General features: G+C 37.8%; 1 protein-coding gene across 2 annotated transcripts in view; it reads right to left on the bottom strand.

Moving 5' to 3' along the window:
- LOC107101079 (copine-8) overlaps positions 1 to 14,184 on the bottom strand; it is a 201,598-nt gene extending 187,414 nt beyond the window's left edge. For both annotated transcript variants that reach the window (XM_015399834.1, XM_015399835.1), the window contains exons 1-2: positions 14,076 to 14,184; positions 13,661 to 13,936 (exon numbers count right to left, since the gene is read on the bottom strand). In XM_015399834.1, the coding sequence (XP_015255320.1) occupies positions 13,661 to 13,936; positions 14,076 to 14,086 (287 nt within the window). In that variant the 5' untranslated portion in view covers positions 14,087 to 14,184. The remainder of the gene's footprint in view (positions 1 to 13,660; positions 13,937 to 14,075) is intronic.
- Positions 14,185 to 17,405: the final 3,221 nt, after the last annotated feature.

The raw sequence follows: 17,405 nt of genomic DNA, 5'->3' as shown, positions 1-17,405 counted from the left end.
TATATATATATATATATAGACACACACACACACACACATAACAATTTCAAACAGATGCTATCAGTATTGGCCAATGCTGCACAGCCAGGTATCGCGTATCGGGGCTAAAAAATGGCATCAGTGCAACACTAGTTAGAACTGAAGTAGCCTCTTGGATGAGAGGCATAACGTCTACTACAGTAGAAACATCCGGTTGCCAAGACTGAACTTTTTCAAGCAAAAATATAGATTATCTTAGAAAAGAGTAAAGAGAACAATTTATTTTTTGTTCTGCAACTTTGAACACAAAATTAGATGTCATAGAAATAGTTTCCCCTGAAACTGAAGTTTGGGTTTGCAGTTATCCTCTTATTTACATGTTTACTGGTCAAACTCTCCTTAGTTCTAAGGGACAGATGGTGTTTCGGTGATACTCCAGCCCTTCCCAGATAAATCTGACTTTGTCCACCCGTGACTTCTCTGTTCTCGCCAGATATCCAAGTGAGCCCTGTCAGCCAGAGAGCACAGATCAAAGCCTCATCTCAGTCTCTCAGCCACTAAAGCCAGCATGACAGTGAACCATCATTAACACTTCCAAAGAGTGTTAGCCTCCTTCCACTGGAACTGACATCGCTTATGTTCAGCGGTGTCATCCGCTGGCTCGCGGGGGCTTGTTTGCATTCGAGGAGATTCTCTCACTTGGGGACGAGGGCTGCAAGAGATGAGCACGGTACAAGTATGCAGGGTGGAAGAAATTGATGGCTGCAGGAATTAGACATTTAATTCTCAGCTGACAGAGCTGATTATAGCTGCTGCTGTGAGATTTCTGACAGACCGAACAGTGTGCCTGTCAGGGTTGGAGGGAATTATGTATATACAGAGTGACAGGTGAAAAGCTATATTTTTTAATGTGTTCATAAAGAAAATTTGTTTTTTTAGATCAAAGATTTTAATGATTAATTCATTGTTAACATAGACACACAAGTGAAGGTAAGTTTGGCTTTTTAAACTGCTGTTGCAAGCTCTTGGAAAGAACATGCTTTATCTTTCTAGCATGCATACAGTCCATTTTATTGATTTAGTAGAAGCATTAGTCACAGTCTGTCAATTAGAGTACAGACAGCAGTTGAAAAGGAAAAAAGGAATGTGCTGAACTGTGATAGAAGGCAAATGTTAGCAAATTGTATTCGCGCTCTACAAAACAGTCGCTTTGTTAGCGAACATATGGGGAAATGATTTCAAAATGCTGTTCGGAAAAAAAAACCTCTGTGCCATCTGATTTTTCTTTTGTATGCAAACATTTTATGCCCGCTGCAAACCAGACAGGAAGCCAAAACAACAAAAAGAACAACTCTGACATCTTCTTAACATGCATGGATTCTAGCTTACAAACAGTTCTTTAATTCAACTCCCAAAGGTAGGACGCTGCTGTCGAGGAACCGAAACCAAATGAGTAAACAACAAAAGATGATACACAGGAGATCCCTGCGATGTGTGCGCCCAAAAGGCCAAGTTTGTCGATGGTTGGAGTCAGAGAGGTGAGTGCATCGCTGTTGTAAGCATTTCATTCCTTTCACATTTTCAGTACTAAAAGGGAATAATTGTTCCTAAATTGTGTGAGTGTGCCACACAAAAGACAAGAAAACATTGCATGCATAGGCTGAATGCTAATTTACCCTAAGCTTAACTGTTTCCAGAAAAATCAGCATGAATTCACAGAGCAATATTACCTGTAGCTCCCAAACATCTCAGGATGTTAGATTGTTGAGGCCATGATATTAACCTGGACAGGTTTTACCTCTGCATTTTAAATGATCTGTCTTAAAACATTTGAGCTTATCTATTTTTTTCCTTTTGGATCCACCTCCACAAGATAAACATAATTAGCATTTTAATGCCAGAATAACAAATATATTTAAACTTTAGGGACACCATAAAGTTAAACAAAGAATTCTGTAAAATGTCATCATATGTTCAAAATCCGAAGTAAAACATTTCTAATTGCTTCTGCTTTTCACTAACATTTGTTATTGATGTTTACTTTACCACCTACATTTATTATAGTCCCTTTATTTCCTTAGAATGACTTTTAATGAATTAGCACTTTACACAGTCTTATTTGAATGTAGTTAATTTAAAGAACAGGATTAAATCAAACTGTACAACTGAAACAACAAATGCTGATAATTGAAGGTTGAGTTAGGGTTTTAGAGTTTTATACTCCTCAGATGTAGGTCATCAAGAAATGGTACCCTTTATGTTGTGTAAATCTACAAATATTCAAAGAAGCAAAATAATTCACTATTTAAAATGGAATTAACTAGAAAATACTGGTGTGAAAACTAAAGGTATCTCTTAAGGTGGAATATTATGTGACGTCACTCTCCTTTTTTTTTGTATCTCATGTTCACAAGCAGGGCGGCCATGTTTACACATACATCCATGTGAACATCTGCACATAGGAAAAATGTGTTTGTATAGAACATATCAGTGCCAAAGCAATCCAAAGTACTTTACATCATGAAAACATTGGAACAAATGTGCAGTAAAACCAATAAAACATAGAAAAATGTGAATCAAAACATCAGTATCATAAATATCATCAAGGAGATACGTATAATACTAATAAGGTGGTGTTTAATGTGTAATAGGATATTTTGTTTAGAGCAGCTTTTCACCTGGACTTGTTTGCAGACTGATAATCAAAGACAGGTGGGTCTTCGGCCTTAATTTAAAGGAATTTAGTGTTTTGACTGTTGTTGCAGATTAAAGGGTCATGCAAACTGAAAGATGCTTTTCCATGTTTGGATTAGCCCCTCCCTTCCTGGAGAGCAGCATAGTGTGGGAGCAGAGTGGCAGCGAGCATGCCCACTGGATTACAATGGTCACCTGAACACAATTTTTAAAATGACGTTCCCTTGTTAACAGCATAATAAAGTTTTGAGTTACTTACGTCTTCACTTGACTCATTGCTCGTTTAAGGAGACGAGTGTGGCTGCGGCCTGGAGACCTCCTGTGTCATACGGAACTACTGCCCCCCCGTACTTACAGTATACTCATTTATCCTTTTATCATGTAATAAAATGTCTGGTGTTGGACCATATTCTGTGATCCATCACATACTCAATGAGATTATGTTGTGGATTCTCCTCACCAATCCTAAATTTTAAGTTATGGGAGTAAACAATGGATAAGAAAACACTATCCCACAACCTCAGACATTCTCTTGTCCACAGGAACTCAATTCAGGTCATATTGACCTCACTCCAACTGTTTAATCCAACTCATTTTTCTTTTAGAATGCTATGCCTGTAGAAGCTGACAATCCTAAAAAATTAGGCAAAGCAATTGTTTCACAGAAACAGATTGAGTTGAGAGACAAAGAATTTCCCTTATTTTTAAGATTTTCAGCTTCCACAAAGTCAAAAAAAATCTCTTGAAACATCTCACTTTGTTTTTTCAATAAAAAAAAAATGACATTTGATTGTCAGAGTTATAATTATATGTTAAATATTTTTTGTTTGTTTCGGGGGGTTAAATTCACCACGTGAATGAACTTAAACCTAGTCTTGGAGCACATGGAGTCTCCATGCTGCAGCTATACACCTATAAGTGTAAATGCATCAATGGAAGAAACTGGAATGAAGCTGATTGAGGGTTTTTCTAATTAATTTTAGCAACTTTTAATTGTTTTTGCAACAGTTTTGGAGAGGTTTTAACCATCTTGGCACATGTAGGATTTCTTTACAAAACAAATTGCTCAAATCTAGTAAATGTTGCCTCTAGCAGGTTTTCCTTTAGGATTACTGTGGATTAGGCTCAATTCCAATTCATATTTCTGTCAACACTGACCAGCTCTCATGATATTTCTTAAGAAAAGCAAAAATGAATTGTATTTCTTGCTCTCTTGGTGTGGTGCAATTTGGGGTGTAGCTACCATCAATTTCTCATCTCAGTCGACAGTTTGCTGCTCTGTCTTCTGCCTATTCTTTCTCCATCAATAGCGCTATCTCACAGCCCAGAGAAGTTGCACTGGGTGACATTGGGCAGAGTACCTATCCTATTTTGCCAAAAAACTAAACAAATGTTGTCAGTGTTTAAGAGCTGTGCAAGATGAAAGAGATCCTCACATATACTTAATTTTTGTTATATATATATAATTCCTACAGCCAATTTTTTAAATTGAATTTAGTATGTATATGAAGCACAGGAGGTCAAACACAAAGACAAACCATGTGAAAGAGCCCAGATCAGAGCCATGTAGGGATCCCCCCTCTGGCTGTCCTAATCTTTATGCTTTTAAATCTATTTAAGATGCTCAAGGGAAGCTTCTAAGATTTGAAACCCTGGCTCTCATAAACTCAAATATTCATGCAAATGCAGGCCATCCCAACATTCGGAAAGAAAAGAAGGAATCTAATTATAGGATACAGCAACACTTGCACTGACTACACTGAGGAAAAGAAAGTAACAGAAAGCCACATCCCTGCTATACTGTAAGTTGGTCAGAGAGACCATTATGGTACAAGAAGCCACAAATGATATTAAAATTCAAGATCTAGCTTCACTTTAATAAAGAACATGGATTACGTGTCACGAACAGTAAAAGGACAATCCATTATTAGTTTAATTGGCTCTCTGCTCTGTATTCAGTCAGTGCAGCTTTTGGCTCTGTGCTCGTTAGGAGTCAAACCTCACAAATCCCATAACTTCCATTTTCCCCATTAATTCCTCAGTACTTTGCACAACCTTCTGGTACTTTGTGTGCCTTATTCCTGGAGTAAGACCTTCAGGGAAGACAGTTCATTGATTCTGGGCTCCGGTGGTAGTTGTTGACATCCAGCTGGTCAGAGTCATTAGAGGCATAGAGAAGGCGTTCTGCAACAGATGGTTTCCCCCAGAGGTCTAGATCAGTTCTTTTCATTTTGTGGGTTATAAAAAGTTATAACAATAATTATAAGCTTAATACTTTAACAGTTTTTTTAGGTAACACACTTATGAGCAAACATGCAGCCATGATGGAGTAACAAATGCACTGGGGAGGGTGATTACTGGAGGAAGGGTCTGTGGAGTCAAATCAATAGACTGTGCTATACCTGTTTAGGACCATAAACTGAGGGAGAATGGCTAGAGAGGATAAAATATACATCACAAGGAAACACAAAGCAAGACGAATAATAGAAATGAATGAAAGAATGAATAATCTGATTTGTTTATCTTTGTCGGTCTAACACAACATTATCCTTTTGCAACTCTTAGCTTTATTAAAAAATGTATGCTCACTCTGAACTTCTCGCTTCCTCAGGAGAAAACCTTATTTTTGAAAAAATATATACTGTCAAAGAGATTCTGAGTGATGGGAAAGATTGTGAAAAAAAAATACTCCTATTACCTCAGGAGGAGAAGATTAATCTGATTAAACAATAATCCTCTTGAACATTTTTATTTGAATGACTGCACTTTTTAATTCTCCTTTTTATTGTCACATACCAGGGGGAAAAACACACAAAGTAAAGAAAACTAAATAGAATTAATCAAATTAATAAAGAATTGATCTGCTTCTCTGCAGGAAATAAACAAAAGATTCATTCTTCCTGCAGCTACTGAGAGCATTTGTATAGATTTGCTATGCAGGAACTCTTCAATCTGTAAACGAGGGGTGATAAGATGTGAAGCAGCTTATTGTCCAATCCTGGTCTACAGTCATAAAATAAGAATTTAATTCATCTCAACTGGAAAACATTGCAAAATAGCAATGAGTCATGCAAGGGGAACCAGTAGCTTCTCTTCCAGTCAAATACCTGCTCTGAGATACGCAAGGAAGCTTTTCTCTACTTAGAGAGGTTGAAGAGTTTGTTAAATGGGTGCAAACCACTTTGGTTGCATAAGATATCGTTTGTGTTGCCGATTTGACTGGTTAGGGAACGGAGCAGAAACTGACTCGCCTGTGATTGGTTTTTAGATTGTGCTGGAAGAAGGATGGATGCTTTGTGGAAAGTAGATTTAAACCTCTGCCTTTCTGTCTTCATAGCACCTTTTTTAGAACAAGACCAGTGACTGACAAGTCCTGTGTGAACCTCCGGCCAGAGTTTCGAGGGCGAAAATGTGTTATTTTTTTTAGGGACTGTCAACCTGTCTTCCCAGTCTTGTCCCTCCGAAGCATCTCTTGAAGCCCCAGTTGACCACAAACAGATGCATAAAAATAAAAGGGTTGTATAAAACACTGCGAAAATCGAGCTGAACACAAATGACTTAATGGTGTGTTTGTTTCATTTAAATGCACTGTTATAGTTCATTCCAAAAATATTCCCATTCCTTAACATCTCATCATGTTCATGCTAATTTGCTTCATTTTGATTTTGTCTCATGCATAATTAAATAAAATATATTTGTGAAGATGGAAAACAATACATTGTTTTTCTTGTTTTTTTCTTTTAAGATACATTTTTGAAAAGGGACATTTTTTATTTTCAGTCTCCTTATCTCTGATATTCTCATATAAAACTCTGTGCAACCTGCTTTATTCAAAAGTCAACTGCTTAGAAAACAGAATTTATTGCTTATTGAAGCTTTGCTGCAAAGTCTCAGAATTTTCTTGTAGACATCACAGAAAAACAGGACCCAAAAACGCAAACATCATCCCAAGCTATGAAAATCTCCCAGAACACCGAATACATCATCTATAGGAAAAGTAGAAGACTATTTTACCAATGCAAAAACATGGTGCCCACTGAAAATTACAGGCAAGGGTGCATTAAACAGAGACGCAGGTAGAAGCTCCACTGTTACTCTGTGGGAGCTGCAATTTTTTACGGCTCAGGTGGGAGGAGCTATTAACAGAACAGTTATTCGTCCTGCATTTTGATAATCTAACGTCTGTTAAATGATGGCTTCAAGAAATAAGAAAAAAATTTAATAACTGTTGCAGTGGTGAATAAGATATTTTGGTCGCAGGAGACCAAAATACCTCTCTCGGGCCTGCATGGGAACATTAAATGAGGTAAAAAGACATCCCTCTGGAAAATCTATTACCAATGGCAAAAGTTCCTGTCCTGCTTTCTTCACTGGGACAACGCAGCCGGTTAGAGTTGATGGTTGATTATTAAAAGGGATTAATACTGATTAAAACCTGTTAGAGGAAAATGTGTGAATGTGTAACTTCCTACAGGAGGCTCAATATGAATCAACATTGTAAATGTTTACATCCAAATATGCTCATAAGTCAGACATAAATAGGATTTCCAGGAATTAAACCCAAATGAGAATATGTGGCAACACTTGAATATCGCTCACAAACCATTATACTGCCTCCATTTGGTGTATTTTAATGACATCTTTGGTTTCTTTAACATTGTTTCATGTTTTAAAAGAGATCATGATAATTTTATGGAGATGTTATGACTGAAAACAAAAGCAATATTCAACTTTATGTATCCAACTAAACATATGTTAATTAATTTTAGACGTGATTATTATATCCCTGTTACAGGGATATATACCTCAGGCTTTGAAGGAAGCTGCAATTAAGCCTTTACTTAAGAAACGTCTCTTGACCCAAATGACTCAATTAATGCCTCTATCTCCTTGACCCCCTGTCGGCCTTGACAGATGGCTGCTCACACTAAGGCTGGCTCTCCTGGAGGTTTCTTCCTGTTAAAATGGAGTTTTTCCTCTCCACTGTCGCTACAGGCATGCTTGGTGTGAGGGATTGCCTTTGAGTCAATGAGTCGATGCAATCAACTGGTTTTCCTTAGATAAAAAAACTTTGAATCAGTCTACTGTATGGTCTGGTTGAATTGTCTCTGTAAAGGGCCTTGAGTTGACATGTGTTGTGAATTGGCGCTATATAAATAAACTGAATTGAACTGAATTGAATTCAAGATCATTATTTAATGTACTTAGAGAATGTTGTATTATTGTGCAGATACTACATAATATGAAACACTTGCATATTAGCATGTTCAATTTGATTTGACTTACAACTGAATGAATTAGTTTAGGTTTACTAATGACAGTAGGTATCCTGAAATTGAAAAAGGCATGAGATCACAAAGGTAAGTGAACAAAAATCTTGCCATTTTTTATGGTATATTGTGTGCAGAGAGACAGTCATGACTTCATGTGGAAAAGATGCTAAAGAACTGATCAAAACTGATGGAATGAGAGAAAATAGTTTCCTAAAATAGGATGTGTATTCTCCTCACCATCCCTCCAAACTTAACCACACATAGAAATACAACCTGAGAAGCTTCCTCATAGTTCTACATCCAATTCATCAAACAGATACCTCACAGAGCAAAGACACTTCAGGTTTAAATCTCAGTTTGACCTAAAACCTCAATCATGAGTTTAAATTAATCAGTAGTTTTGGAGAGATGGTGGTTGAGTTATGCAGAAGTGACCAATTTGTTTGGAATTAACACAGCATTACAGATTGCTACCAAAGAACAAGTTTGTCCAGTATTTAATTGAGAAGCTCCAACCCTTTTTTTCCCCTCTTTTCAGTATGAAAAGAGACCGCAGCTTCCTCCTACATTAACTACTTAAATTGGTAACAATGAATTGAACTTATTTTGAATAGTTTTACTGGTCAGCTTATAAACTAAATAAGTTAAGTTGGATTGAAATAATTTGTAATTAATTAATTAATTTGTAATTTGCAATTATTTGCATTCTCTTTTCAAAGAGCAAATGCAGAGAAAGTCAGATCCACAAAGTGCAGATTCAGAACTGATTCTAAAAACAAATATGTTTCATTTTATTTTTGAATACCGGCTACTATTGAATGTTAACGAAGAAAGCAACTAAACTTCTTATGTAAGGAGTTCTAATTCTGGTTGGAATGAACAGGCTTATGAGCTGTAGTTAGAACAATCATGATAATAGAGCCATTAAAGTCACTAACAGTGCTATTAGTAGATGTGATTCACTGGTATGACCTTCTATTCAGCTAAATGTTTGCTGCTGCCTGAAATCCTAAAAAACAAATTTGAGTTGATTATATGTCTACTATATTGTTTTTCCTTTATCATTTAAAATCCCAATAAAATTTATTTAGGTTTCTGATTGTAATGAGTAAAACAAAAATAACCATCTTTGAAGAAAAATATTTTAAGTTCTTGTGTAATCTTTCATGAAATAAAGCAAAAATATTTTTTTTTCTTCTTACCACCGAATGGTTGACTTGCCTTCCCAAACTGAACGACTGACCAACCAATTCCATATCATTTCCCCCCATTTCCCTGAACAGAAGCTCACCACCCCCCTCTGTTTGACACGGGTCCTGATAATGGTGCGTTGTCAAAAGCATGGCTGTAGCTTGTAATAAGGGGTATTTACCCTCGGGGAAGAGCAATCATCATGGATGGGGGCATCACAGCGAGCACGCATTTGAAAATTGCAAACACTAGTGAACACTGACACTTCTTTCCTGAAAAGGAATCTGACTCATAGAACATCTGGTCAAAGGACTTAGAGGACTAACGAGGTTATTGGATGTCTGAATGTTTCAGAAAGATGTTTATTTCTTCTGCTCCCTGAAAAACTGAAGCAGCTGTTGAACCAGCGGGTGTCGACAGAAGAGAAACCATCATGCAAGGTTTCAACATCCAAGGATGTTTGGATGCCTTCTCTGTTCGACATTCATGACCGGGAAACACCAGCTGATAATTCTAACCCTCCAAATCATTAACTTTTACCAAAAGACTTATCAGACTTAGAAAGAATGCTTTAAAGTCACTGAGCATGAAAACCTGTTAACCTGCAATGTTTTCTTATTTGCTAGATTTTTATCTAGGAAGTCAGCAAATATTCACCAGCAAACACAAAACATTTATGAAAATATATCTTAAATCAATGCTATAAAAATATAATTACTACAATTATTGAGATGAAAATGCCAAAAATATCATAGTTCCATGAAAGCCTTAAATAATACAGTTTAGCATAGATCAGGTCTGCTTTAGCCTGCAAAAAATGAAGTATATGTACGTACAACGCAATTTTTGCTTGAAATGGGGGATTTCTGCCCTTTTGAGCAGGACATTTAGAGAATCAAATTAGATGGTTTACATTCAAAATAAGAAAAAAGCTAATCTATTATCTTACTAGTGCATAATATCAAGTAATCTTATATTAAGGGGGGGAAAAAATTGTATTTTATCAGCAGATCATCTTATGTACCTACTCAAATAAATGGAAAAAAGGATAAATTTAACAAATGTTTACTTATTTTTAATCGGTATCTGCAGTGTTGCACCATCTTGGTAAAATTCACATGTAAAAGGACAAAAAGATTCATGTTAATGCTATAAAAGCAACAAAAACATAGAAGTAGTATATTTTTAACTGAGATTAAATAAAACTTCTAAAGAATACCTTTTTTTCTCAGAATGATCATTAAGAAGCCAACTTTTATTGTTATTAACATTTATGTTTAGGAAGTTTCAAGCCATTGCATCATCATGTTATCGTCATGTTAGGTCCTCCATAGATGTTTTATTATTTCATTTTAATATTATTCTTATTTTACGGATTTTATAATTTGGCACTAAATAAAAATGTTTCCTGTATTCTTTGAATCAGTCTAGACAGCTTTTGTTTATCTGATTTACATAGTTAGACCTTCACTGGAAAACGTGTCACCTAACTGAGACTGTATTAGAATAGACTGTATTTGTGTAAATCTTAAAGAGAGCATTTTAATACTTAGTAGTATTAGAACAATTGTAGATATGCGTTATGAAAGTATGTAGAGGAGACTATTTAAAGGGATTGTATTTTATCATACAGTATATATAATATCAAGCATTGATTGAATGAATACGTCCTGCAAAACTCTTATAAAATGACATAAAAAATAAAATCGTTAGCTTTATATATATATATATATATATATATATATATATATATATATATATATATATATATACATATATACATATAGCTTTAATAAATATATATTCTGCGTTCTAATAGCTGTATATATATATATATATATATATATATATATATGGGGACCCATGTCTTTATGGGGACCAAAATCCTGGTCCCCATATGGTAAAGTTCTTTGAGCCGAGGCTAGGTTGAGGACTGAGGTGTGAATTCAGTTCAGGTTAGGGTTAGGATTAGGTAAATGTTGGTAATAGGGTTAGGGTAAAGGCCAATTTATGCTTCTGACGCATAGCCTCTGCAACCGTCAAATCTGTCTCTGTGCGTGACCACGCCCCCCGCAGAGGTTCTGCAACGGTTCTGTCACGCACCTAAAAAAATCCTGACTATGCGTCGGAATGTCGCAAGCACGCGCAGACCTTAAGCGGAAGTGCGCAGACAACAAGCAGCTGTGATTGGCCCTTGGTATGCCTTTCTGGCTGTCTGTGTGGTCGTCCTCTATTCGGTACCAGGGCGCGCCATTTTTAAAAACCGAGGAACAACTACAATCGACAACTACGATGAAAGGTTAATCGAGGAGGTTCGCTCCTTTAACAGAACCTGTTCCTCTTCCATGTCTAGCAACTCTAGATCCATCACCGTGACCGTGATATCTTGCACACGCGCCATTGTTATTTTGGAAGATACACACTCCCGCCAGAACCCCCGAAGTTCTCGTGACCATTTGCCCAAGTTCTCAAGAGCTCTCGAATAGGCTCCCCCTTGCACTTTGGTGAGAAACTGCTGTGTGTCCCTAGAAATTCCAGACCAACCGTGCAGTAGCATACCAGCAAAACTAGTTCACGACCAGACCCAAGTGACATTTGATGTGTGCAGATGCAGAAGTATAATCTGCCCTTAGGGGTCTGGGTTATGCCATATAAAATGAATGCAAGTCAATGAAATGTCCCCATATGTCACAAAAACAGGAATGTGTGTGGCTGTTGGGGGGTTAGGGGGGTGTAGTATCTTTGGTAGTATGTGGAATAGCAGAAGGAGGTGTTCACTCAGGGCATCATTATGGCTTGTGACTAAATTTCTCCATAAAGACGAGGAGTAATGACTGCAACACAGCACCGTGGCTCCAAAGCTGACATTTTAAGCAGAAAGGAACAAACTCATCCTAAAAAAAAACTGTGTTTTTTTGGCCCAAACTTTTGGCACATCAAGCACAATCACAGAGCTTTAAGTTTAATGACTGTAAACAGCTTATTTTTTTACTTTCCATATGATTTGCATTGAAAATGTAAATTGTCTGCATATCTTATGGGTTGTTTCCAACAGAAACACTGGGAGTGCAGCGGTAGGGGGAAGGGAGCACCAACCTCCTTCTTGGCTTAACTGCTGTTTTTCCCAAATGCTATTTGTTTCTGATAGAAGGAATTATCACACTTCTTTTATTTCTCCTACTTTTCCAACACATATGAACATGGGAACATGCAACTTATCAGAAGAGTTATTTGCATAAATGCAGAGGAGGTTTAGGATGGAGCTCATCATTTTCCTCAATGGTGCTTAATTGCGTATCATGTATGATGTAAGCCCAATCGTCTCAAAGCCACCAAGCAAGACTCAAATCTAAAATTTATGCCAGGCTCTGCCTTGGGCTCAAAGCTTGCATTTTGCTTCCCATCCTCTATCCATATAAATTGGCTCTTTACTAGGTTTCCATTTGCAACATCAACCTTGTTCATTCAGCAAATTTCTTAACAGGGTCTGTATTTTTATATATATATTTTTTTTACCTGTCTGAGCTGAGAGATGTTGAAGAAAGCTTCTCTGAAGGTCAGAGTACCCATCAATAATGCACTCACAGCTTGTTATACCTCAAACTCACTCAGCTCTGATGGTTCACAAAACCCAAAACCCAGCATCAAAGAGCAGACACATGTGGGAAGGTTTGTGTGAATGGGCTACCGTCTGAAAATGTAAGGGATGAAGAGCATTGTGAGCCCCTAATCTAAAAAAAATAAAGAAAATTATTTCTTGTAAGAATGGTTGTGACTGTGTGGTAAGATTGATCTGCTCAAGCAAACATTTAGAAACAAAAATGAAAACAAAATACTACAATATTACAGAATGGAGAGTGAGCTGGAGGCCAAGGACATGGCTGAAGAATGAATGTGATGCAGAGCTTTGAAAATTTAAGTCCCCTTTTTAAAAAATGCAGGAGAGAAAGGGTGGAGGTTTTTAGTTATCTGTTGGTGCTGAAAGCAGTCAGATACCTACAGTATGAGAGAGGCTATTCATTTCTCATTTCATAAACATAATAGATTTTTAAAATAGAAATTAAAACACAAAATACTTACAGTATAATGATTCTACTGCCACTAATACTGCATTTAACCATAACTGTTTAGTTCCTTTATGTATCAAATATTGCTATTATTTCTAATAAAGGTGGCAGGATACTAATGTCTACGAATTAAACATGCAAATTAACATGAAAGGAAACAACTTAAGTTATCAATATAGTTTCCAACATTATCTTCATGATTAAAATAACCAAACATGCAATAAAGGAATAAATCTCTTTCTTTGGCACAACTGGTCCCCATCCACCCCCTCCTCTCCAACGCCATGCCCTGGACAAAGATCCATTTTGCTTTTATTTAAACACCACACGAGCAACTTAGTAAGCCTTTTTCCATCATTTTGGCACTAAATAAATCCCAAAGAAAGGGTGGGGCTCTCTCACAACTTTCTCCCTATTCCTAAACTTTTCATACACGCATCCCCGGCGCCCACTCACCTGCAGGAGACGGTGATCTCCACTTTAGTGGCCGGAATGTTGCCGGTAATCGGGTCGAAGTCGTACACGGATGACATGTCCTCCAGCTTGTCCATAACGTTCCCCTCCATCATCTCCATGGCGAGAGCCCGCGCCGGCTCCGGGGAGATCCGAGAGGCGCACAGCCTGGCCCCGACAGAGCGCGTCGAGTCTCCCCTGGACACTCCAGAGACCAGGTCGGAGACCAGACGGCCTCCGGTCCGACCGGGTGAGGCAGCCACTTCACAGATGTTGAAGCTGGAGAGGATGGAGGGGAGTTAGCATTGAGTGGATGAAAAATAAATCAAGTAAAAAAATAGAAGAGAGCAAATTGTAGTGGGCTTAGTTATCTGAATGCGGGGACAGTCTGTGGAGTTAGTGTCGCGCGCTCACTGACCTGCTGCACATCGCATGGGAAGGTGGACCTCCTCTTTGATTTTCTCCTCAGTCTGTGCGCACCGCGGAGCGCGCGAGAAGAAAAGACCTGATAGCTGCACTTAAACCCACCCATCCTCCTCCCACATGGATTTACAACCAAAGACTGCCAACCCAGCCCATATACCCGGTGCGTCTGCTGCGGCTGTAAGGGATTAATGGCAATTTAACGACGATGTGATGTTACTGTGTGTTACAGGTGTTTTGATTTCTGGTAAAGTAGCCTAAAGCATTTCACATACTCTCTACGAGAAATATACATCACAGCTCCACTTAAAACATTATTATCTGGCTATAAAAACAGATTCTTTTGCAGATAATTTTAAAGCTATAATATTAAAGCTGTAAAAAAAAAAAAAAAAAAAGAAGGGAAAGAAAAACCGTTTTCTGATACAAACTCTGGTTTGAATCCTTAAAAATCAACCCAACGCCACGTTATAAAAGTTAAGAATCACTTGTTAAATAGTGAAATAAATCATTTTAATATAACGAAAACACATTATAGATGCGGTTATGTTTAATGGGCAATTGGAAACAATTGGCAAAAACCCTTAGGGAAGCGAAGACAGGCGTTTCAGCACCACGGCAGAGGAACAGCTCCTTAAGCAAACGGCCGAGTCATGTAAAAAACAAAGAAAGCCTTTCTTTTCTTGCAAAGTAAAAACTGTTCATAGAATCCTTAAAAAATCAACCCAACGCCACGTTATAAAAGTTAAGAATTACTTGTTAAATAGTGAAATAAATCATTTTAATATAACGAAAACACATTATATATGCGGTTATGTTTAATAGGCAATTAGAAACAATTGGCAAAAACCCTTTTTAGGGAAGCGAAGACAGGCGTTTCAGCACCACGGCAGAGGAACAGCTCCTTAAAGAACAAAGAAAGCCTTTCTTTTCTTGCAAAGTACTGTAAAAACTGTTCATTTGCGCTTTTTTTCAAATGATGTTGTATTTTACTTCCATATTACTGATAATATTAACAATTAATGTGACTTTATCTCATACCTCAGCACCCTTGTCTGCTAATATTTCAGTGTTTTTTATATTAGCTTAATGGCTTCGTCCATGGAGGGAAAGCTAAACTGGATATAAATAAATAAAAAAGCAATTGTCATTTTTCCACTTACATTTTTCAATTTTACTTTTTTTCGGATCTATATAGCTCCAGTTCACAAAACATGTCAGGAAGGAACTTTACAGAAAAAAATGAGTTATTAAAACAATGTGTTCAATTCAAATCGAATTTTACAACAACAGTCTTCTATCTAAGAAAACCCAGCAGACTGCATCCATCCTCCACTTGCAGCATTCCCTCTTCCCTGATGAGCATGTGTCAGTGGGCAGTAGCTTTAAGTGTGACGTTACTGAGCATGCATGAAGCTAGAGCAAAAAAAATAATAATTTTTTAAGTATAATCCTTCAACAGGACTCAGTTCAATGTAAAAGAACACCAGCCATGACAGACTGTGCTCAAACCAAAGGAACTAACACATAATCACTGATCCAGGAGAACTTTTAATTGTTAGGAATCCAGTTTGTGTGGGTTGTGCTTTTGTTTGTCTTCCCTCCACCACCAGGCGGCTCCTTGTTCTGGTTGGCCTCCTCACACACCTGCGGATGGTTACCTCATTAATGGAGAACTCTTAAGCTGCTGACTGCCACTACCTCGACGCCAGAGTGTTTGCCAGTTTTGGGTACTCTAGCCAAGCTGAAATTTGCTTAGTCAAACTGAGTTTTGGTCTACCTGAGTTTTAACCTTGCTGTTTTTTTTCTTTGCCTCTCGACAGGAAGTCATCCTGCAAGCTGGATGTTTTGGACCTTCTCCCCCCCTGGAAGGACTCTCTGAGCACCAAACTGAGCTGAGGATTCAAGTTTGTGGCTTGGATCAACCTTACGCCCAAGGATTGTTTGGGCGTCTCTCTGAGCTGGGGATTCATCTCCACAATAACCCGTTCAAGTACCGCAGGAAGTCTAAATGGCAGTCAGCTACTCTGTTCACTAAGGAAAAACCTCAATCTGGGTAAACCCTGTCCGCCCTCCAACGAGCAAGACATTCACTGGAAAAAACCCACACTGACTGGATTCAACAAGACACCTTTTTCTGGAAACGTGAGTCTGCAACCTTAATCCCCTTCTTCAAATCAAAGACCCTAATTTCCCACTGAGCCTGAACTAACCGCAGTATCTTCCCCTTCACTTTCCAGTTCAGAGCAGCACTGGACTCATCTCATCCACTCTCAATAAAACCTGTTAAACTTTTCCCTGGTCTCTCTATTTGGTCTTCTGCATGTGGGTCAGAGCTTTAGATAAAATCATGACATTAATACTAAAGAAAATTAAACATATCAATGATTTTAGTGGCTCTTTAGTGGCCTATTTAGGAGATAAACACAGATAAGCTTTTTTTTTTAAAGTAAGATGAAAGAGTGAGCATACAAGGCGCCGTAAAATGTCATCCAATAGCTATGGCTTAAAGAGAAACAGGGATAGGTGTATGATCGACAGAAGAATAAGCATAAGCTGTTGGCATCAGTGATTTAGCAGACAGCCTCTTCAGGGCAGACGTGGTTTCAAAGAGAGAAAAAAAAATAGAAGGAATTTAATTCCAAGTTTGAATAACTGCATATAATGCAAACTTGGAAAGCAGAAGGAGATTGTATCAGAATGAGGAATTATGTCCTCCAGCAGCAAAACTACAGAGATAGCTCCAGATAAAACCAGTCTAACTATAAGATTCATGAAAATGAAAGTCTTAAGCAGAGTGTTAAAAGTAGAGCCTACAAGTATAGAGAGTTTCTGACTGACTAAATCTGTGAATTGGTTTGACAGGAGAGGAGCCTGAAAACTACAAGATCTGATTTTTGTTCTACTTTTAGAAACTCTAGAAACTACTAAGAAACCTGCAGTCTAGGTGAAATGTTTTATTTGGAAGACTTAGAGCAATCAGATCTTTGAGCCTAGTGTCAGGAATCCAGTTTGTTTGGTCTGTTTTTGTGCTTTCTTTCCTCCTCCACCAGGTGGTGCCCCGTCCTCATTGGGTCTCCCTGCACACCTGCATCTCATTGCCTCATTACCTGTGGAGTGGTCTTAAGCTGCTGACTGCCACTACCTTGACGCCAGAGTGTTTTTTTTTTTCAATACAGGGTACTCTAGCCATGCTTAGTTTAGCAGAGTCTAACCTAAGTCTTTGTTTTGCCAATACTGGGCACTCTAGCCATGCTTAGTTTAGCAGAGTCTAACCTAAGTCTTTGTTTTGCCAATACTGGGCACTCTAGCCATGCTTAGTTTA

Source organism: Cyprinodon variegatus, unplaced genomic scaffold (assembly GCF_000732505.1).
Source record: "Cyprinodon variegatus isolate N-32 unplaced genomic scaffold, C_variegatus-1.0 Scaffold1051, whole genome shotgun sequence".
NCBI lineage: Eukaryota > Metazoa > Chordata > Actinopteri > Cyprinodontiformes > Cyprinodontidae > Cyprinodon > Cyprinodon variegatus.
This window is presented reverse-complemented; position numbering and strand designations above follow the sequence as displayed.